The sequence below is a fragment of the Batrachochytrium dendrobatidis genome (assembly GCF_000203795.2).
Source record: "Batrachochytrium dendrobatidis JAM81 unplaced genomic scaffold BATDEscaffold_9, whole genome shotgun sequence".
Classification (NCBI taxonomy): Eukaryota; Fungi; Chytridiomycota; class Chytridiomycetes; order Rhizophydiales; genus Batrachochytrium; species Batrachochytrium dendrobatidis.
The window spans coordinates 125183-147852 of record NW_006281107.1 but is presented as its reverse complement, the minus strand read 5'-3'; the positions used below and the strand labels follow the sequence as shown (position 1 = coordinate 147852).

The 22670-nt window shown below is 38.3% G+C and overlaps 7 protein-coding genes across 7 annotated transcripts; 1 reads left to right on the top strand and 6 right to left on the bottom strand.

Annotated features, from left to right (window-relative positions):
* Positions 1–179: 179 nt before the first annotated feature.
* BATDEDRAFT_26127 (uncharacterized protein) lies at positions 180–1511 on the bottom strand (the record flags this gene model as incomplete). Its single annotated transcript, XM_006680249.1, has 6 exons — positions 180–429; positions 514–680; positions 773–940; positions 1076–1138; positions 1206–1279; positions 1367–1511. The coding sequence occupies 6 exons, from the start codon at positions 1509–1511 to the stop codon at positions 180–182; spliced, it is 867 nt and encodes a 288-aa protein (XP_006680312.1).
* A 1082-nt stretch (positions 1512–2593) lies between these two features.
* On the bottom strand, positions 2594–3379 carry BATDEDRAFT_90256 (uncharacterized protein; the record flags this gene model as incomplete). Its single annotated transcript, XM_006680397.1, has 1 exon — positions 2594–3379. The coding sequence occupies one exon, from the start codon at positions 3377–3379 to the stop codon at positions 2594–2596; it is 786 nt and encodes a 261-aa protein (XP_006680460.1).
* A 1173-nt stretch (positions 3380–4552) lies between these two features.
* Positions 4553–5659, bottom strand: BATDEDRAFT_90255 (uncharacterized protein; the record flags this gene model as incomplete). Its single annotated transcript, XM_006680396.1, has 1 exon — positions 4553–5659. One exon carries the CDS (start codon positions 5657–5659, stop codon positions 4553–4555), a length of 1107 nt encoding a protein of 368 aa, XP_006680459.1.
* Positions 5660–9364: 3705 nt separating this feature from the next.
* On the bottom strand, positions 9365–10665 carry BATDEDRAFT_1593 (uncharacterized protein; the record flags this gene model as incomplete). Its single annotated transcript, XM_006680163.1, has 2 exons — positions 9365–10464; positions 10539–10665. Coding segments are annotated over 2 exons (1227 nt in total), but the record flags the coding sequence as incomplete, so codon positions are not given.
* Positions 10666–13479: 2814 nt separating this feature from the next.
* Positions 13480–14606, bottom strand: BATDEDRAFT_37162 (uncharacterized protein). Its single transcript, XM_006680371.1, has one exon. The coding sequence runs from the start codon at positions 14101–14103 to the stop codon at positions 13549–13551; it is 555 nt and encodes a 184-aa protein (XP_006680434.1). The 5' UTR covers positions 14104–14606; the 3' UTR covers positions 13480–13548.
* A 1481-nt stretch (positions 14607–16087) lies between these two features.
* On the top strand, positions 16088–19031 carry BATDEDRAFT_26124 (uncharacterized protein; the record flags this gene model as incomplete). The annotated part of the gene is made up of 4 exons (XM_006680248.1): positions 16088–16482; positions 16639–17854; positions 17930–18010; positions 18114–19031. 4 exons carry the CDS (start codon positions 16088–16090, stop codon positions 19029–19031), a joined length of 2610 nt encoding a protein of 869 aa, XP_006680311.1.
* Positions 19032–19323: 292 nt separating this feature from the next.
* Positions 19324–22522, bottom strand: BATDEDRAFT_26123 (uncharacterized protein; the record flags this gene model as incomplete). Its single annotated transcript, XM_006680247.1, has 3 exons — positions 19324–19754; positions 19842–22126; positions 22212–22522. 3 exons carry the CDS (start codon positions 22520–22522, stop codon positions 19324–19326), a joined length of 3027 nt encoding a protein of 1008 aa, XP_006680310.1.
* Between the last annotated feature and the right edge of the window lie 148 nt (positions 22523–22670).

The following is a 22670-nucleotide window of genomic DNA, read 5'->3' as shown; positions in this document are numbered from 1 at the left end:
CAGGACTGTTACACAAACGTATATCTCTACGTGAATAAATAGTGTCGAGTTGCTTTACAATTCCATATTCTTGAAACACCTTGATCATCTCGTCCTTGTTTGTAGATTTCTCAATCATGTCGCTGACATTATTAACAGACGCAAAGAGTCATACATATTGGCATCATACATCGATATCGTCAATTGCTCAAAACCAACGACCGTGCAAGCGATACAGGAAAGTCGCGCATATTGGATGCAACTGTTCCAGCTATCCAGATCATGCGTGGTTTTAATGCAAAGTTGTCGCTGTATCTGATACACAAGTCGTTCAGTGTTTGAATCAAATCCAGCCTTATCAACTCGGCTGAAATCACTTCACAACCTGCATAGTTGCAAAAACTATCAATAGTATCAATGCTTTCATAAATCACTTCTTGATCGACACTCCTGTATTCATGTCATGTCAATCCAACCATGTCAAATTTACCAATTGTGATGACTGGACACACATTCATGCATAACACCACATACCTGAGCGTATTGACTATTGCTGGAATGATGCCACATTCTGCTGCTTTTACTGGGTTATCACGATGAATATTCCGATACATGGTTTTAAGATTTTTGATAAAACCAACAGCAACTGAACCACTGGATGATTCCAGTCGTGAAACAAGTATTGACAACACGATGCCAAACTAATGATATTGTTCAATGTCAAGTATACAATCAACATGACATGACAAGACACTGTCCAAACTGATCCAATATTGTATCATTGTAAACATACATTTTCATCGTCAATATTATGGTAAACTTTCAAAAACAGGCCAATTGCCAATTCGAGCATTTCTTGATCGGACTCGTGAACAATAATCTCAACCATTGGCTTGATGTCAAGTTTACACTCCTCACTCCAGCGTCCATAACCGAACAACTCTGTGCATGCTTTCATCGCCTATATGCATATTGACACTAAGTGAGTTGAATGTCAACCATTTGATCAATATCAATCATGACTTGCCGCCATTTTGACTTGACGGTTTGGTGATTGCATGAGTTGTGAGAGTTGGTTGCTTAGTCGATGTGATACTTTAAACCGATAATCACTGTATAAAATACCCAAAAACACTGTAGTAAACTCCATTACTTTGATCTACACAACACATGTTGATTAGTTTAGTCATGAACAACAATCCATTATTGTTACAATATATGAATACCTGTAAACTGGGTCGATTATACTCCAAATACTTGGTTATGATATCTTGCAGTTCAATACTCTGTAAGTGCTGCACTACATTTGTATATCATGCCATTTCAAACCAACACAAAGTCAGCAATGGTTTGAACTCATCAATAATCCAACTGCTATTAAACTTACTGTAGTCTTGTTGTTTCAACTCCATTATCAAGTCAAGCAGTTTATACCATATTTCATCAGCCTTGTGTAGTTGAGCATCCGTTGTTAATAGTTTCAAATCTTCCAGGTGTTTGATCAACTCTTTCATGATATCATTCGACTGCATGTTTGATAAAATTAGTAAAGTTGAATTTTGATTTGACAATTTCATTCATGCGAATGTCCAACAATTTCCAAGAATTGTTTATGTTTGGATTGTTGTAAAACACACAAACGAGTTGTTCCATTTTAGTATTGTTTTGATCAGTTTTTTGTAAAAAAATTGGATTGTTATCAAACATGCATTTAGAAATACTGTAAATTAATATTCTGAATGTGATCGTTGTAGATTTGGTTTAATAAACAAGTTAGTTTACTACAACACATGGTAATGGATTACTAAACATCATCATAAATCAGATGGACTGGAGTGGAATGAAATGAAATCAATGACAATCGCATTACAAACAGTGTGTTGTGATTAAATCATCGAGTATTTCCAAATACAAACTTGAATGAAAAGTCTTGCCACAATACTGATCAACTGTATTACTGTTTACACTGTGGTATTATTGATGTATTGGAATATTTGATGTTCAGATACACAATGATAATGGTAGTACAAATCATGGTAGTTGTACAAACCAAACGTGATTAAAGCCAATAATAATGTCAGACAAGATTGGATAATGAATTAGCGTGTAAATCATCAACATTGACCAAGATTGATTGAAATGGTGAGATTGAATTGGATGGTGATGAACAGTCAGTGTCATGAACACTGTTATTCAGTGGCCCATTTGACGTCAATACGACACTACCAATACCATGCTGCGTAATACCACACTACATATATTACATTGCACACTGACAATACAACACTAATTGACCAATATCAAACCAGTTGATGTCGCAATCTACATCCGACCTTGAACAAGTGTACTGCTCCGTTTGTTGTACAATACACGACATGGTCAGTTGGTGGTATCATGCAACTGACAAATGATTGTAAGTATGGCTGATAGTTACAATCAACACTGGTTGTTATCATGTCATTGATGTATCAATCAACAACCCAATAACTGTTGGTGTAATACCCAACACAGTATACACAAACATGCAGTACACAATCAATGATATGGTTGTTGACCCATTCACAATACTCGATAAATGCCAATACATCAGAAAGCTTAAATTTATTCAAAATCATCAATCCAAATCCGGCTCTTCAAACTCCAAACCATGCTTTCTCATAAACCTTTTCAACTGTTGTCTGATAGTGGATACTCTATCTCTTACCTGTTCATACTCTTGTTTCAATTGCTTTTCAACCTTTGGATCGTACCTTAATCCAGATATCTGTTCACCTTTTTCTAACGCTGACCATTGTTTGAATCCAAGAGCCATAGATCCATAATATTCTTTGCGTTTTTTGTTTCGTAATTCTTTAGACGCTACAAGCTTTTGTTTTAAACTATCAAAGGTTTTCTGATCTTTTTCACTTAATTCAGTCACTTGATTTGAAGCAGTATTGCCTGGCTCGACTTTGTCCATTGGCTGTTGCTGGTTTTGGTTGGAAGTACTTGGGCTGGGCTGATCAATTGGTTGTGTTTGACCTCGTTTGGGAGTGCTCGGTCCAGCTACATCTGTTGGTTGTTGTTGGTCTTGGTCGAAAGTGGTTAAATCAATTATGCGTTTTCGGCCTTGTTTGAGAACATTTGGACCAAATACAATCACAGTTGGTCGCTGGTTTGGACCGGGAGTATTTGGATTGGGCTGATACATTGGCCGTTGTTGGATTCGGTTGTGAATACTCAAATCCATTGATTCTTGCTGGTATTCATTGGAAGTGCCTGGATTAGGCTCATTGGTTGAAACGGACACTTGACTGGAAGTGCTTGATGCTTGTGGTGAACGATCGTTATCAGCCGGTATCAATATTGCATTGGCAGTTGCTGCTACAGTCAGTACAAATAAAATATCAACCAATTTCATCAGATTGGTCAATGGGTTTAAACGACTAGTAGAAAGTAGTGTTGAGACTGGTGTCGATTAAAATATTGAACGTAATCGATCGTATTTATATTTTTGTATAGTAAACCAACCCTAACCCTTTTAGGTTAACCAACAACACATGATCACTTGATTGCTTGTAATGAGCAACTGTCAAACTAGACAGTGTGGTGCTCCCTATCCACAACATCATATTAACCAATTTGATTTCGCGCCAATTGAACTATGCTTTTATGACCCTTTGATCAGGTATATTGAAAAGCACACCCTTCATGAGTGTTGTGTAACCGCAAACGCTTCGTTTTACAACCATATTCATCATGCAATGACTGTGTTATTCATTGCAACATACAATAGTTACACATTCAGTTGGTTGTTACTACACATTGACTGCATTGATTGTTCCAAATACAACAACCATCATATGACACACAATCAGACTATAGTGTTGAATCTACACCTTGTGCACTCTTAGTAATCATACACTGTACGATCACCAGGTTTGAACCCACATTCATGTATTGTGTTTGACTGTCAATATTGTCAATACAACTCTGTACACACATTTGTTGTATTTTGAATCATGGATACGATTACAATCTAGTTCAACAACAATGATGATACATGTCAGTAATGCAACTGTTGTTTGCATGTCAATCACCACCAACAACACCACTGTATTGTCAACCAGTCCATGACACTGACTGTTTATCACACACTGACACTGTTATTTAGTAGTCCATTTACATCAATACGACATTACCAATACCAAAGGCGAAATACCACATCACATATATTACATTGCACACTGACAACACAACACTAATTGACCAATATCAAATTGGTTGATGGCACAATATACATCCGACTTTCAACAAGTGTATTGCTCCGTTTGTTGTACAATACACGACATGATCAGTTGGTGGTATCATGCAAGTGCGATTGGTAGTTGCAAGTAAAACCAGTTGTTATCAGGTCATTGATGTATATGGAACAAACCATGTCAATGTATCAATCAACAATCCAGTAACTGTTGATGTAATACCCAACACAATACACAATCAATGATATGGTTGTTGACCCATTCACAATACTCGACAAACACCAGCATCAAAAAGTTTAAATTTATTCAAAATCAAATTTATTGACACATTATCAATCTGAATCTGAATCCGAATCCGGCTCTTCGAATTTCAAGCCATGCCTTTTCATAAACGCTTTCAAATCATATCTGACACTGCATACTTTCATGTTTGCCTTTCTACACTCTTTTTTTAATTTGATCTCATCTTCTGGATCGTACTTTAATCCAGATATATGTTCACCTTTTTCTAACGCTGACCGTTGTTTGAATCCAAGAGCCATATATTGATGATATTCTTTGCGTTTTTTGTTTCGTATTTTTTTAGACACTACAAGTCTTTGCTTTATGCGATCAAGAGCTATTTGATATATTTGGTGTAATCCAGTCACTTGATTTGAACTAATATTGGCAGACTCGTTTTCACTCATTGGTTGTTGTTGGTCTTGTCTGGAAGTGCTTGGATTAATTATAACAAATAGTGGTCCCCAATATTCGTCAGAAGTGCTTGGACTGGATTCATTAATTGGGTCTTGACTGGGAATATTTGGATTAATTATATCAAATAATGGTTTCCAGTATTCGTCAGAAGTACTTGGACCGGGTTGATCAATCGGCTGTTGCTGATCTTGGTTGTAAACTTTTGAAATGACTGCATCAATTATTTCTTGCCAGTCTTCATGAGTCCTTGAGCCGATTTCATTCATTATGAGTTTCCAGTATTCGTTGGGAGTGTTTGGAATGGGTTGGTTCATTGGTTGTCGTTGGATTTGACTGGAAGTGCTCGGACTGGGTTGATCAGTTGGTTGTTGCTGGTCTTGGTTATCAATATTTGAATTGACTGCATCAATCAACTCTCTCCAGTCTTCCGGAATGCCTGGATCGGGTTTATTGATTATATTTTTCCAAACTTTTTTGGAAATGTTTGGACCCAGTTCACTAATTGGTCGTTTTCGACCTCGTCTGGAAGTGCTTGGATCAACTACGTCAATTGGTTGTTGCTGGTCTTGGTTGGGGTTTTTTGAATTGATTATATCCATTATTTCTTGCCAGTCATCGTCGGGAATTTGTGGATTGGGCTCATCAGTTGGACCAGACACTTGACTGGAAGTGCTTGGACTGAGCTCATCAATTGGTTGATGTTGGTCTTGACTGAAAATGCTTAAACCAAGCTCATCCATTAGGCTTTTCCAGTCCTGGTCGGAAATGGCTGGATTAGGCTCACTGGTTGAAACGGACACTTGACTGGAAGTGACTGATGCTTGTGGTGAACGATCGTTATCAGTCGGTATCAATATTGCATTGGCGGTTGCTGCTACAGTCAGTACGAGTAAAATATCAACTAATTTCATCAGACTGGTCAATGAGTTCAAACAATTGATGGGAAAATAGAGTGCCGAGACTGATGTTGATTAAAAGACTGAACTCAATCGATTGTATTTGTATGTTTTGTATAGCAAACCAACCCTTTTGGTTAACCAATATACAGGGTTACTTGATTGCTTGTAGTGAGCAACTGTCAAACTAAACAGTGTGGTGCTCCCTATCCATAATATCATATTGATCAATTTGATGATCATGTCGATTGAATTATGCTTTTACGACCCTTTATCAAATTTCTTGGAAATCACCCTTCATGAATGTTGTATAACCGCAAACGCTTTGATTTACAACCGTATTCATGTCAAATGGTTCACTCCAGTATTCATCCGCAATAACTTTATTCTGTGTTGCAATATACAATGATTACTACACATTGACTGCATTGCATGTTTGATATACAACAACCATCATATGACACACAATCAGACTATAGTGTTGAATCTACACCTTGTGCACTTTTAGTAATCATACACTGTACGATCACCAGGTTTGAACCCACATTCATGTATTGTGTTTGACTGTCAATATTGTCAATACAACTCTGTACACACATTTGTTGTATTTTGAATCATGGATACGATTACAATCTAGTTCAACAACAATGATGATACATGTCAGTAATGCAACTGTTGTTTGCATGTCAATCACCACCAACAACACCACTGTATTGTCAACCAGTCCATGACACTGACTGTTTATCACACACTGACACTGTTATTTAGTAGTCCATTTACATCAATACGACATTACCAATACCAAAGGCGAAATACCACATCACATATATTACATTGCACACTGACAACACAACACTAATTGACCAATATCAAATTGGTTGATGGCGCAATCTACATCCGACTTTGAACAAGTGTATTGCTCCGTTTGTTGTACAATACACGATATGGTCAGTTGGTGGTATCTTGCAAGTGCGATTGGTAGTTGCAAGTAATACTGGTTGTTATCATGCCATTGATGTTGGAATATCCAGACAGATATCCTTAAGCGGTAACCTATGGCAAAGCTAATTCTATAAAAAAGCACCAACTTAAAATCCCAAACAATGGATGGTATGGATGCTGCATAAACTAACAAGCATTGTATAACAAATAAGCTATACGCAAGGTGAAACTTATTTAAGGCGATGACTATCGTTCCCTTTATACAAGAACTGGGAAGCTTAGGACCCTCAACGACGAAGCTTAGAGTGAAGATCTTATATCTCCACTCCCTCCCTTAACTACTTCTTATTTTACTATAAAAGCTAGAATGCTTACTTTTATCAATAAACAACTCTTCAAACTATTTCATCTGTCCAACTACTTTATCAAACCTTTTCACTACTCTTGAAAAGACTAAGTTTGCTGATCTTGATTTAAAGTGCGACATACATTACACTTCTGATTTGTTCTCTTCTGATAACTACTAACAGTTACAGATTATATTTTATCTACTTTACCTACTATACTACATTTTAAAACAAATCACGAAGCTCCAAATATTCTGACAGATCAAACCATATCAAATATGTTGAAAGTGTATGTAATCATTCAGATCCGAGTTGGTACAAACACGATCATAAGAATGATGTATATTGCACAATGGTGTTTGTAATAATATGCATGTGATTGAATGCAAACTGGTGAACTAGTAGCAAACAAAATAATGACAGATGGTGATTGAAAGTGCAACTAATCATGCAGTGTATATGGTGTTGTGGTGTATACTGTCAGAATATTTCGAGCTTCGTGATTTGTTTTAAAATGTAGTAAAGTAAAAAGTAGAATATAATCTGTAACTGTTAGTAGTTATCAGAAGAGAACAAATCAGAAGTGTAAGAGGAAGTTGCACTTTAAATCAAGATCAGCAAACTTAGTCTTTTCAAGAGTAGTGAAAAGGTTTGATAAAGTAGTTGGACAGATGAAATAGTTTGAAGAGTTGTTTATTGATAAAAGTAAGCATTCTAGCTTTTATAGTAGTTGATTGTTTGTGTCTTGTGATACGAACAATTAACCCGTTAAATGATGGGAGGGGTTGTAAATGAAAGTTACAACCAATAGGATTGTTTTATGAAGTTAGTAAATTTAATAATGACATCGTCTACCCGTTTATAGAAAGCTCGAGTCCTAGAAATGAGTGTAATGGAGTTACTGTGCACATGGATTTTTGGTGATGAAAGGATTTAACTTGTGTTTAAGTTGGCGCTTTTTAGAACTAGCTTTGCCACAGGTTACCGCTTAAGAGTATCCGTCTGGATATTCCAACAAAAATAAGATCAGATTGTTAATTTAGCAAAAACTACAGCACTCAGTATTCCCGTGTGGTCCCCCACCACAGTACTGACTGAGCCATCACAAGCTTGACTTCGGAGATCGAACGGGATCCGGTATTTTCTTGTGTGTATGGCCGTAGATGTTGATTGAAACCAATTATACGGTAATATTCATTAGGTGTGTTTGTCAAATACATTGTGATTTGGTGTCAGCACTCGTGAATCAATACTACATGACATTCTCATCACCAATGATCATCTGTTTTATGTTGGATCTGAACATTGACAACTACACGTTTGGTGATTGACAATCATATGAACAACCAGATGATTCCATGACACCGCATATCAAACTTGATGTTCAATACTCCAATCATGTCGATAATAGTTGAATATTGTGCAGGTAGATTGTGTAATTGATACTCTCGACTCAATCAGTTACTTTGCACTTGTCATCCATGCTAGCCTTTTCAACAGTCATTGCCATTGATTGATATGTTTAAACAGAATTCTGAGATCGATCATCAGTAATTGTGATAATGCAGCCTATACTTGTTTTGATTGGTACAACTCTACCCAATGGTGGACATATTGTATTACTAGTCAATGTCTTGTAAAAACAGCATATTCTGGGCTGATGGATCTGAATGTATTTCATTCAAGCCTTTACTTGATATTGAATGGATTTATTTGCTGAATAAACTCGAATATCAAAGCATAGATAACTCCATGCAAGTGTGCCGTGTTCATTCAAGGTTAAACTAATGACATTACTTGTCACAAAGCCATACACACCAAATAGCCGTTACCAATACAAATTGTTTATACATTGTTACAATATACTTTTATTCAATAAATTGTAGAAACAATTACTAGACTTGAACATCTAGTCTTGGTTCCAATTTTTTCCAATGTAGATGCAGCAAATGTCCATGCGAGTTCATCCAGAAGTAGGCTTAGGACCACGAGTAGTGGTGGATCTTTTTGTGGTAGATTTCTTTGTAGTAGATCTTTTTGTAGTAGATTTCCTTGTGGTGGTAGCGCGTGCTGTTGTTGTAGGTCTTGCAGTAGTGGCAGACTCTGTGGTGGTAGCTCCTGTTGTGGTAGCTCCTATGGTTGCAGACTCTACTGTGGTAGATTCTACTGTGGTAGCAATAGAAACACTGCTAGACGATGAAGTACCACCACTGCATTCATCAGGAACTGAGAAATCGTTATTGAACTTGGCAGCCTTGACTCCCAGACCGCGTTTGGCGAATCCTTTCCAGATCTCGCACTTGTTGGCACCATTGTAGCGAGCAACATCAGATGCAATAAAGGCATCACGAGCATCAAGGAAAGTGGGATGGCATGGCTGAAGCATCATACCACCAATCATATTCTGCATAGTAATAATGTTACCAGCCTTGCCCTTGGCATCGTAAAGATTGGTGGAGAATCCGTTCTTGGTGACCAAGTTCCAGTAGACTTCCCAAAGCATAGAGGCCCACACTACACCCATATCATGAGAGCTTTGGAGAGTTTTAACATCGGCATACGTCAAGGGATTGACTTTCATGTCAGTAGTGTAAGGATGTGAGCGAATACCTTTAGGCGAGTTGGCAATATATGTACCCATGACAATTGGAGTGTCGGCTTTGTGTGATTCTTTGGCAGTTATGATTATTGCAAATATATCGGACCAGCCTTCGTTCATACCACCAGGTTCACCTTTAAACAAACATCCAATTGTTGCAGGTCCACCAGTCAACCGATTTGAAATACCGTGTCCATATTCGTGCAAAACGACTTGAGTGTCCAAACCACTATTGCGATTGGGTTCGGCAGAAATGAATCGAAACATTCTCATTAAACCAGGTTGACCATCAGCTGGAGTTTGAAAAAAGGCATTTCCAGTACTCGAATCATCTAGGACATTGATGGTAACTGCATCGTTACCCTCACCACCTTTTCCAAAGTTGTCATTTTGGAAATTACCAGCAGCCTCGTTGAAACCATACTGGTATGTGATATCGTGCATTAGGTTAGCAACGTAGAACAGATTGACAGAAGCTGCTTGCATGTTGTCTGGATCGGTAACATCAGCAGTGGAATTGAACTTGGTGTTGAATACACCGTCAACACCGGTTCCCGGAACTGGTGGATCCTTTCTTAAATCAAGAGCATTAACGTTGTTACCCTGAGTAGTAGTTCCGTCAGTCCATCCGTTAGGTGACGATGGTTTGTATTCTGGATCTTTGATGTTGGTGAATCCACCTTCATTAGGGTTAATATTATCAGGTGAAATGGCTTTGTATGTTGCACGATGAGCAAAATCAACAGCCTGGATCAGTTTGCCTAATATCAATCCATTTACATTCAGATTAGTACCGACTCTATAAAAATCAATATCTGAATCCGAAATACCGTACCAGTGTCGGCATCTGCCCAAACTTGGATCCATGAAATAACATCCTTGTCGCGAAGCTGGAATTTATAAGCATACACAAGCGTGCCATCAGCCTGTTGAACATACTCGAGCTCATGTTTAAACTCAGAGTAAACTGGCAGACCCTTGGCTTTGGATATGGTATCAGCAACCTGTTCAAACGTCAGTTTGGCTTTGGGTTCTGCGACTGAAAGCTCACTTTTGGCAAAATGGCTTTCAGTACCAAACGAAGTCGAATACGAGATAATTTGGCCGTCTTGGATATGGACTGCAGCTTGGTGATTGGATACACGTGCATCATTAACTAGATGTGCACCATATACGTGAGTTATGCCAGCACTGTCTGTAAAGTTATTGTAAACCTTGAACTCGTTAGGTGTGAGATTGAGTTTGTCACAGAGATACGCAACACCAGTCTTGACTGGATCGGTATTGGACGGAGCCATGAGGCTGAATGAATGTTCATAAGGAATCTGCTGGTACGTGGATTCGGGAAAGTAGAATGGAAGACTGTCAGAGGCGTCTTGTGTGGACAGGGTGGTTGGAACCGCAAAAACTGCAGATGTGGCAAGAGCAAGAACGAGAGAAATGGTAGAAACAAACATTTTAAACAATATTTTCAATATCTATAGTGTGAATGTAGCAAGTATAAGATACAAACTGGTACAATGATAGAGGTTGGTGAGATTGGTTCCATACCATTTCACGTCATTTTATATCTTGAATCTACAAAGCATGCTACGCAGCAATTTGATAGTTAATTGAATATACATGTGCTAATCAAGAAAAGCATGCCAATATCTATGCAAATGCATGTGATTCGCGAATTACATGTATTCAAGCCATACATTTAAAACGGGTATATTGCTTTTGATTGATTGCATAAATGACAAATTTTCGAGTTTCATTGCAATTGTATTTAAATGTAGCACCGATACCCGTTTTCAATTGTAAATCAGTTAAACTCTAGGAATCAATGCAAAATGGACTAACTGGAATTTGTTTCATCATATACAACTTGCATACACTCCAAACTTGTGCATTGCGAGTCAAATGCCGAATTCAGACAGATAAAACTGGGCTGTTGGTATCCATTAATGAACTGTGATAATATCGAATGAGTAATTGACATATACATGAAACGTCCATTTCACACCACTAACAACCTTGTTTATATTGGCTGTATGCATGTTCTGTATGTGTTGAAGCAAGACTCATTGGAGCATGAATCAATCGAGTACTCAAAAGTGGACACACTATTAGTGGCTTGAGTTACTTGAATTGATGGCATGCCTGTTTATATACCAAGTGTGTTATATCACCATGCCATTTGTAATCATGAATGATTGCAATATGCCTTGTTCATTTCAAGTTCGAAATGACTAGATTTTGAGTTGATAAGCAAAAGCAGGATGATAGTAAGCAGGCGTGTTGATTGGCTACAACTGTATAGCCAACTTGGAAATCGGATAAAATGTATAGCATTAATTATGGGCAATGGAGCAATACGACAAATGAAAAGGGTATTGTTGAGCAAGCAATCTCGACAAAACATTAAACTGGTAATGCATCAATTGCTTGGTTTCAGATATGAGTTGTATAATTGAAATGGTCAGTGTCATTCCAATCTTGGACTATCCAAAGCATTGCAAAGAGTCATGGCAACAGTCATGAAAATGACCAGTCAAACATATCTGACCATTACAAGATGGTGTTGCATTCCGATTGTTGCAGAGGCAGTGGTCGATGATGTTAAAAAGAATCAAATATGCAGAATGTGGGTTCACCTGCAAATGTGGCTGCATTGTTCATGGATAAATGAACAGTATCATACATGTGATGGACACGACAGCTGTCAATGAATGCCATCATGTTATTGTATTATAGTTGATCATTCGATGGAATAAATGATTGCGATCGCCATTCCAATTGTTGGTGTGGTACAGAGTTGCAGATCTCAAGTCAATGACTACATGTGTTGTGATGTAATACTTGATGATATATTGTGGTTGAACATGTTATGCATGTCAGTAGTCGAATAAGTAATCGTGTACAATGGTCTAGCAGTAGCCTATTCAAGTATGGTAAATAGTGCCAGTTTAATCACATTAAAGTACTTCCTAAACACATGATACACACTGATGGTGATGGTTGCTGGCAATGTCTCATTTATCTTCATTTTCACGCCCCTTGACTCTAGCTGTAATCACATTTTTAAAACCAATCCAACAAAATATTCAAGTAAAAAATCAAATCGGAGTTACAGTGTTCAATCTGAAGATTGTAATTAAAAATAACAATTTGAGCATTATACGGATTCATTCTGATCAGCAAGTCAATTAAACGGTTCAATTAATTACCAAAACGACATTTTACAGTCGTATTCACGTAGAATGAACCACTTTCTGTATTGATCTTGTAATGACTGGATTTTACTCTCAAATAAACAATCATTGCATATTTGTTGTTATTGGATATTGATTTCTTTTATTGAGGCTCTGTTGTATCCTAATATCAAATGTGTTTGTGATCTAGTTCAAGAGAACAATGATTGCATGTTTCAGGATGCGGCTGTTATCTCCATGCCAACCACCCAATGACAACCTGTTTGGTTTATACAACATAATAATTGATTAAACAAGTGTGGGATTTACTGACACTGTGATGTAGACATTTGTTCAGTTATACAAAATGAGCGTGGAGAAAGATTAGTGAATTGTCAATGAATTCAAAAACAATCTTGTCGAGTAGATTTGATGGAGACTGGCACTGTCATTGCATAAACGGCTGGTTATTGTGCACTGAATCCCTTGTCCTATTTTGGGTGAGCACGCCCGTAAAAGTATCACAATCTAGTACATTTTATCCGATCATCCTTCCTTGTTTTCAAGCAACCCTAAAATCATACATGCACTCGCCCGAGTCAGAGATTGTTTTATCAGGTTTATTGTAAATTGAAAGAGTCGCTTGGACTGGATAGTTGTAAAAAATGATCAAGCAGAAATATAACTAGGTGGTGGGGTACATCTCACACGCTGGTGAGAAGCATAAGGTGATTGACGTCCTCGACCAAGGAGTTTTGGCACGCCGTTCATCAGTAAAAAAGATGATGGAGAAGGTGGAGGAGATGGAATTCCGGATCTCGACCTGGTAGGAATAAATCCTGACATGCTTTTGCTGCAGCCTGAGCTGGAATCCGATGAATTGAAAGCAGTGATGCCCTCTGACATGCCAGAGGATGATTCGTCTGACACGATCCATTCTTCCAGATAGTTCACGCTCTGGGAAGTCGGTTTTAGCATAGATGCAGAGTAGGATCCGCTAGATGACGATGTGGCAGAGTAAGATGAATGAGTTGATGAAGATGACGACATTTTAATTGCAGTTGGCATGCATTCAGAAGCGTGATAACCATCAGTGCCAGTAAAATTGTGGCTTGATTGATCGTCCATCAGGAAATCTTGAAACTGGCAAGATAGAGAGCAGTAAATGTAGCTTGAAGCAATACGCTTCTCGCAAGTCATGCACCATCCAACGTGGTAGTCCATGTTAGGCAAAGTTGATTGGATAAAAAATAGTATTGAAAGAAAGCTTGAAATCCGCAGTAGTCGAGCAGATTTAAAAAGCGGTCAAAGTAGTAGCAAAAAACAAACGAGATTCAGCGAGGCAGTGATGTTAGATTTGAAGAAATTTCCGTAAAAAGTAGTGCGATAGAGGTGGGGCCGAATGTGGCAAGAGAAGTATCTCCAAATCCCAGTTTAGTCGTATTGCTCAAAAGGCGGTGGATAGGTAGTACTAGTATCGCTTGTAGCAGATGTTTCCACAAAGTTCCGAGGTGTCGGTGTAAGAGTGGAGTAAGAGGACAGAGAGAAGGTGAATTCTGTTGATTGTTGAATTTTGAAAGATTGAAAGGGGTGACTTTGGGTAAGATAGGTAATTGGAAAGAGTATGGAATGGAAGTTTGCAAGGTAGAAATGAGCAACAATCCAGTTAGTTATTGGAGAAGTAGGTTGTGATGGAAGCAGACGAGTAACTGATGAAAAAAGCGTAAGCAAATGTGGTTGCTGTTGCGTAGAGGAAAAGGAAGACCAACACGGTTTGCTTTTATAGTTTTGGCTGCTGTAAAATCAGAATCGTGTCATTTTCGGATTCAAACGAATCTAGCGAGTGGTGGCCCTTATCTAAAGCACTTGAATCTCGCTTGCTCCACTACGATTGTTGTGTTTGACTCCATCATGAATATATGAGCACTACTTGGCTCATTAGTATCGTACTATTCGTCATTCTGTAATGAGTAGTGTCATGATGTTTATGCTGCAATGGATATTATGCCATAATGCTGCAATACTGACCATTTTGGCATAGCATATTTGAAGGGTGTTCAGTGACTCGACGGTTACACCATTCTCCGCTCTAAAGGCGTATAAGCACTACTAAGCACGCCATTTTTTATTCTGAACCAAATCAATGGCTTTGAATATTAGCCAATCGTGGTGCAAAAAATAAAATACCTTTTATCTAAATGGTGGGCTTGTCTTCAAACATAGATCATTAAAAGCTGAGATAGGCCTCGTTAGACTCGCCTCACCAACCTACTTTGCTAGCATGGTTGGTATATCCAACGCATGCATTATTGGCAGTAGTATGAAATTGTAGATGATGGGCATTTCAAATGAACAACCCCACCAATCTATCATGGTACATTCTGGATACTATTATACAAGACTCGCAACTATCCTCGAATGATCTACCAGTGTCAAGGTTCTAATAGCAGATAATTACAACCGTATTCACATAAATGGAACACTTCAATAGACACAACATCCATCATACGATGCATACAATCAATCTATAGTTTGAACCTCCCTTTCTACTCTTGGCATAGCTTTACATTACACGATCACCAGATTCATCATTGCAATTCACATGTCAAACCCAACTGTTGTGATACTGCCAGTACAATTGTACACACTCCTTTTTGTGTATCCTAATATCAAATGTGTTTGTGATCTAGTTCAAGAGAACAATGATTGCATGTTTCAGGATGCGGCTGTTGTCTCCATGCCAACCACCCAATGCCATAATGTTTGGTTTATACAACATAATAATTGATTAAACAAGTGTGGGATTTACTGATATTGTGATGCAGACATTTGTTCAGTTATACAAAATGAGCGTGGAGAAAGATTAGTGAATTGTCAATGAATTCAAAAACAATCCTGTCGAGTAGATTTGATGGAGATTGACATTGTCATTGCATAAACGGCTGGTTATTGTGCACAGAATCCCTTGTGTCCTATTTTGGGTGAATACGGTGATGGACACATCTATGTAGAATACTTTCCTCGGGTATAAATTGTATTGACCAATCAAATCTTTGGGTAGCCAGGCGTGTATTCAATAATGATAATAACACGTTGCTAAATTCTACGGCACTTTGAACTATCTTGAATTCCATTAGATTTGCTGGTCGAGGTTTTAAAACTTTACAGATTAAATTATTCAATCTTACTGCCTAAACATTTGTCGCATATGGGCATTATCAAGCATTTGGATATTATTCCTTCAATTGATCCGTCACTTTCATCATCAGAGTTTATAGTGGAAGCAGGATGGGGCACTATCTCGTCCATTGTTGGTGTAATCCGTCTTGCAACATCCAAGCCACTTAAAGAAGCGAAAATTATACTTGAATTTCAAGGTGAATCAGAAACCTTTTGGGTTGGTTCCAAGGTTCGCAAACCAGGCGATCCTCCTGGAGAGACCTTTGCTCGTCGATTTCAGCTTGTGACAACTGTTGTTAGAGACTCAAAAGAAGCTTTAGAACCCAACGAGTTTGGATCCATTACATTGCCATTTAAAATCAATTTACCAGCACAAGGATTGCCACCTTCGTTTACTGATTCCAGAGGATGTATTAAATATAGGTGAGTACCTTGAATATGGCTTTATATTATCCCAACCTCATTACTGGTATATGCATTTTGGCACTCTTGTCAAATATTCCATTTTACGTGAATACTACAGTAATCTAGCGTTGGAACTGACCCACATTATTTGATATACTTTTTGATTGTATTTAGTCTCAAAAGTACATTGACATGGTCAGAAACCTTTCATCTACTAGCGCCAACGCACGTGGCTAGAGCTCTCATAAAAATTGTCATGCCTCGTTCGCATCGACTAAAACTCCTTCAAACCCCATCTACTTTGGAATTTGATACGGTTTACGATCCCAACAAGTGCACTTGCGCCATTCGATTGCCGACACGTGTGTATATTCCTGGACAGCAATTCACGATACAATTTGCAATTCCCTATGTGCCAGCCGGAAGGTCCGTTTCTGCTGTTCAAGCATCAATAGAAGCCAATACAACCTATAGATCGGTTACAAGCGATGGCACCAAAAGAAATAGAAATGCTGTTGTATGGAACCCCTTTCCACTTGCATTTGGCAAGGAAATGCCTGCACCAGATGAACAGGACACGTCTGACCTTGCCCATCCATCAGTGTTTTGTGGTACCATTCAACTTTCCACTGAAGCAAAATATCATCAACCTACGATTGAGAGCTCCATTATTTCATCACGCTCAGTCGTCAAATTTCAGGTATATTTGGATGGAAATGAAGACCCTCATGTGGCTTTTGAAACTGCAATCGTAGTGATTCCCGCAGATACGATCAAGGAAACTGCAGCATTGAAAGCTTTGGAGATTGCACGGGAGCAGATTCGGCCAGCACATGAGATTGCAGCCAGCACATCTACTCATCTACATGCCCAACATGTCAAAAAGCCAAATTTCACCACTACAGCTACCATCACAACACGTATTCCTGTAAACTCTACTAGTGATGATGGTGCACCCATAACTCCATCGAGTGGTCCTGCAAGTCCAAGCTTATATGGCGTCAACTGCTTCCCAGAAAGTCATGGTACACACTCGGTCCACTCCAGTCGTAACACTGTCGCTAGTAGCAATTCTGGCATGTATTCTTGTATATCTTCCGGAGATGGTTTCGAAAACCATATTCCCACAAGGTTCGCATCTCGCAAATATTCTGTGTCGTTGAGAAGTTTAGACGCGCAAGATTCGCAACATAGTGATACCGACACACGCTTACTAAAAAATCGGTCTGCTATTCAAGACAGTGGATACGAGTCAGTGCGATTGCCATCCATATCAAAGGATCCGACTAGTCCTCTTGATATTCAAACCCCAGACCATTCTTTCGCAACACAGCGTATGAGTTATGAGGATGACAAAGACTCCAATAACTTGATTACTATAGATGAGTTGGTAGGTCGACTCTACTCTTCAAGAAATGGTGTTATCTTGAATTATATTTGAGATTGAATTCATTTTGGACTCTAGGTTGAGCAATTGGCAGACGTCAATTTGACTCGCAAAGATGCTGGAGATCCCATGTTTTTTAAAAAAACAATTCCAACCCAAGTAAGTCTTGTATGACTATAAGCATCAAACCGTGTATTGAACAATACGTTCGAGTTTTTCATGTCAATATTTACTCAAGAGTACATACGGCTTGTAAATATAGATGCCATCTGATGCTAATGCTCCTGGTAAAACCATTGTCAACAAGCTTATTGCCAGGCTTGATTCTCAACATTCCATGGGATTTTACGAATCCAAAGTAAACACTGCTCCATCAAATGTAGTAAACGAGACTACAGATTCAACTTCAGATGATGAAACTAGCACTTGCAAATTAAAAAATCTTTTAGATGATCTTCAAGACCATCCAAGCAAGTCTTTGATCAAGCCACACAATGCGAGTTTACCTAAATCTCAAGTATTGCTTAGTAAAACACGATCCACGCAAATACAACAGATTGATAGTTTATTGGAATCGTTGTTGGCATTCGAGCAAGTGAATCAAACTATTGAATATGATGATGCTGCTTTTCCAGCATCATTGGCATCAAAGCAACAGATTTCAAAAGGCACAGACTCTACACAACCAAACAACAACAGCTTTCACCAACCCAAAACTAACAATCCCAAAGCGGTATTTAAAGAATTCGATTTGGAAATTCCTCTTGCCGTTCCACAACTTTCATTACAACGACCATCAATAGATATTATAGGTGGTCCGCGTACCTCGGCAGATCTGCGTTATTTTAACCAAAAGTTTTTGGGATATCCACAATGCCAATCGCCATTGTCTGTGAGTCATGGTGAAATGCAAACAATGACTGCACCCACCTCCACTTTATTTGATGCTTTAAATAATCTGTCATATGAACAAAAAAAAGCTGCCAAGTTTATTGTCATGGTTTTGCATACTCCACATCAACCCGATGAACTGCCACTTATTGTTGGTGATATAGTGTGTATTCGCAAAATATTTCGTGATGGATGGTGTTGGGGATACAAAGTGTTGACCAAATCCGAGGGATTGTTCCCAATCAAAAAAGTCCAGCTATACGACCCATATCAAATGGATCAATTGTAATCTAACTCTAAATGTTTAATTTTTGGAATTAAAACGCATTATCTTGTATTCAAAATTTATTATTGCTGACCAAACGGATTTATTTGCTGTTTATTTTATTAAGATAAGGTCATATGCCAATACAGTTGGGCCACAATAATAAATCAAATTTAGAGTCGATGATGATTGTAATCCAAAAACACTAGACTATGAATTATTTGAATCGATTGCATTCACAAAGTTTAAATATTCAAAGATACACTTGAAATTTATTTATAAATTGCCAGGTATTATAGAAACACTCCTTGTAAAATTACATTAGACGGGATCTAGAACCAATGACTGTATTGTGCAAAGAGCTTAAAGAGGTTGTCAAAACCGAGTTGAGAGAATTTTTGTCTGGATATTTGCGAGTTGTAGATTTGGATTTGACAAGCGTATTCAATGAGCTGCTTGATACAAATCTGATATCATGTGGTGACTCCAAGAGTAATGAATTCATGGATCCAGATGTTGTATTGTTGAGATTGTAATTATTTTTACGAATGCGTGATCCGGTTTGACGACTGTTTATAGTTGATTTTTGATTGGAGAGAGACTGAGAATGATCACGTAATTGACCAAAACGCTCATCTAGATTATTGATCTTGACTGGAACATGCTGTTTTGTTGAGCGTGGAAAAGATGAGACTTTGTCAAGCAAAGAGTAATGCAGTGTGCACGGATAAGATTCGGCCAATATTGCTAGACATTACATTTCAGAATCAGTCAATATTAAAAACATGCCATATTATACCAAAATATCGAAAAATTTCAAATCAGTCAACATACAGGTATTAGTTGAGCCAAAAGATAAATTGGGCAAACTTTTTAAATCAGATAAGCACTTTTTGATATCAAACGCAGTATTTCCTACATCTTTCTTGTAGCATAGCGTTATACCAGATTCAGAACCAGATTTTTGATAATCAATGCGTTCGTTCTTTGAAACGATCAAGCCATTTGAATCCATAGCACGACGAGCATCCAGCACAGTTTGATTTGCCAAAGAGTTGACTTTGGACTGTATATGAGGATTATCACGCTTTTGTCGCAGCTTCCAACTTTCAATTTTGCGTTGTTGGTCTAATTCCTGGTGTTTTTTGCGTTCAAGGTGCTCTTTTCTTGCTTTTGTTGAATTGGTTTCAGACGACCAAGTTACTGGTTCATGCATCAAGTACAAATATTTTGATAGCTGTTTTGTGTCGGATGGAGGAAAAATGCGTTCATACTGGCCCATGTGAGCATCCTCAAAGCCGGTGAGTTGAGCAAGACAATCTTGATTGTACTTTTTAATATATGCTGCAAGTGCTTCTTGGCATGCCTGCAGACGTTTTGTGCAAACTGTAGATTTCCGACGACCAGATATAGATTCCTTTAGGGGTGAATATATTGGGTCAACCAATATACTCGTGTTTTTGGTAGTATGGCAAATTTCATTGTCGGTACTACTGTCTTGTGTGGAATTCGATTCATTGTTTTGTATAGATTCTTGGATTAGTTGAAAATGGCTTTGGTTTGATTGCTGGCTGATATGTCCAGTTTCGTATTCTACAGATCCAGCCGTGCCTGGTCTAGATGACTTTAGGGCTGCGATTGGATGTGGTTTAAATGGAAAATTGGCTGCCATTTGTATATCAAAAAACTTGTTTGAATTAAATGATTGCATTTCCAAACAACCTTGAGCCATTACTGGTTCTTCAGCATTCCAGTTTGGGGTTGTAAAACAGGATGTGGTGTCGTGTGGATCACTTGAGCTCGAGTCTTCACAATCAGAATTGTCAATGGGTGAATCTCCAGATTGTTGCATTAATTTGGACACATTCTTCAAAGTATGAATTCCTTTTACGCAAGATGAACCGGTTGCTTGTTTGAGAGAATTTCCTTTACAGACAGCCAAAGTTTTTGAAACAGGTTTTTTGCTCAATGTAAAGGATGCATTCAAATCATTCACGGGCAGATCTGGTGCTTTCCACAATCGGGACAAACTCTGGGCCTTTTCTTTTTTTTGCAGCTTTTTGGTCATTCCAGCACTTAGATTTAACAAGTTTAGCGCATCAGTAATTACTCCGGATTTAATCTCACGATCGAGTGGACTATCGCAGGTGAAGCTTGGCGAGTGGTTGACTTCAAGCACCCACGGTTTCATTTTCGAATCTAAAAAGATATCGAATCCAAGAATTTCAAAGCACTGGCTTCCCATTCCCGATAGTGGCAAAGCTGTAGGTTTGTGAGTTGGGGTTGAAAATGATGAATACGACGAATGGGTAGAGTGTGCTGACGACAGATTAGAACCTGTAGGTTTTTTTAGATCTTGGAATTCGATCATGGACGAAGGAAGCCAAGACTTTAGCCCACGACTGATTACTGGCTGTACAACCAGAATTGTTTTTACAATTATATCGCATATTCGATTCCACAATGCATCAGTGTCTACACCACGAGATTCAGCCAAGAACTGTAATACAGCCTTCAATGATCGCTTACTGCCATTCATATCGTCCACTACAAATTTTTCCGAGTGCTTGTTTATGGCATAGTTTGTCAAATGCATTCGTGTGTTGTTTATATTTTTATCTGTGGGTGGATGGTATAGATCTGTTGCGAATCGGGCAAGACCGTCGCGATAAACAAAGACCCGAAGTGGGGAGATGGATGTCACCAAAACGTAAATACGGAGATCAAACTTGAATCCATCAATAAGGCATGGCTGGGATAAATAGCTCTGAACAATCAATCCACCAGATATGTTTGGATTGTTTTGTATAGATGCATTTGGAGCTGGATTAGACCCACTGGTGCTTTGTGATTCGTAAAGTTGATCAGGTGTTTTGAATAAAAATATCCCCTTTCCTTGGCACCCATGGTCAGGTTTTGCAATGTATGGTCCTGACCTTGATTTTGATTTATGAAACAGATTGAATTCACCCCAGTCATTTGGAAGGATCCACGTTTTTGGGAAAAAGTTGTAGTCTTTTGGAAAGATGCGTGATAAACGAGTAAAGTTGCGTGCAAGATGGTCCTTTCGACAGATTTCATGCATTCCTGGAAAATGATTGATTCTCTGGTTTAATTTCCTAAATCATTAAAACAGTTGGAGCCATTTAAAAACGAATAGTATTTAGCTGATGAATTAAAATGACAAAAGACTATTCAACACACATTTCAAGTACTCGCTCCATAGATACGCCTGTATCTATCCAAAACAAATGCCATGACAATGGATCCTCGACGAGTTTGCAGCCAAACAAAGTTGCACATTCTTTTACAATATCGTATTTGCAGTTTGTCAGGTTAATAGTCAATGGAGTAGTTTTTTTCGTGACAGCACGTCGTCGTTTGGGCTTATCAGAGTGATTCAGTAACTGCGAATTTGGTGTGCTGGTTGAATACAGTTGGTTTGTATTTACAGAATTTTCAGTAGACAGAATGACAGTGTATTCATCTGGTTGACGAGATAAACACGATGACATGACAAGATTCACGAGTCGAGTTTGAATTTTCCAGTAAAAACAGTTTTTATACAAAATATGAATTCTTGCGATAAAGCTCTTGTCTAGCAATTCGATAATTTTCTAATTTTTCAAAACAGTTGCACAGGATGTTGTCACAGATCCTTCA

Coding starts and splice junctions, on each gene's coding strand:
- BATDEDRAFT_37162 (XM_006680371.1), bottom strand. CDS start 14,103: ATGGACTACCACGTTGGATGGTGCATGACTTGCGAGAAGCGTATTGCT.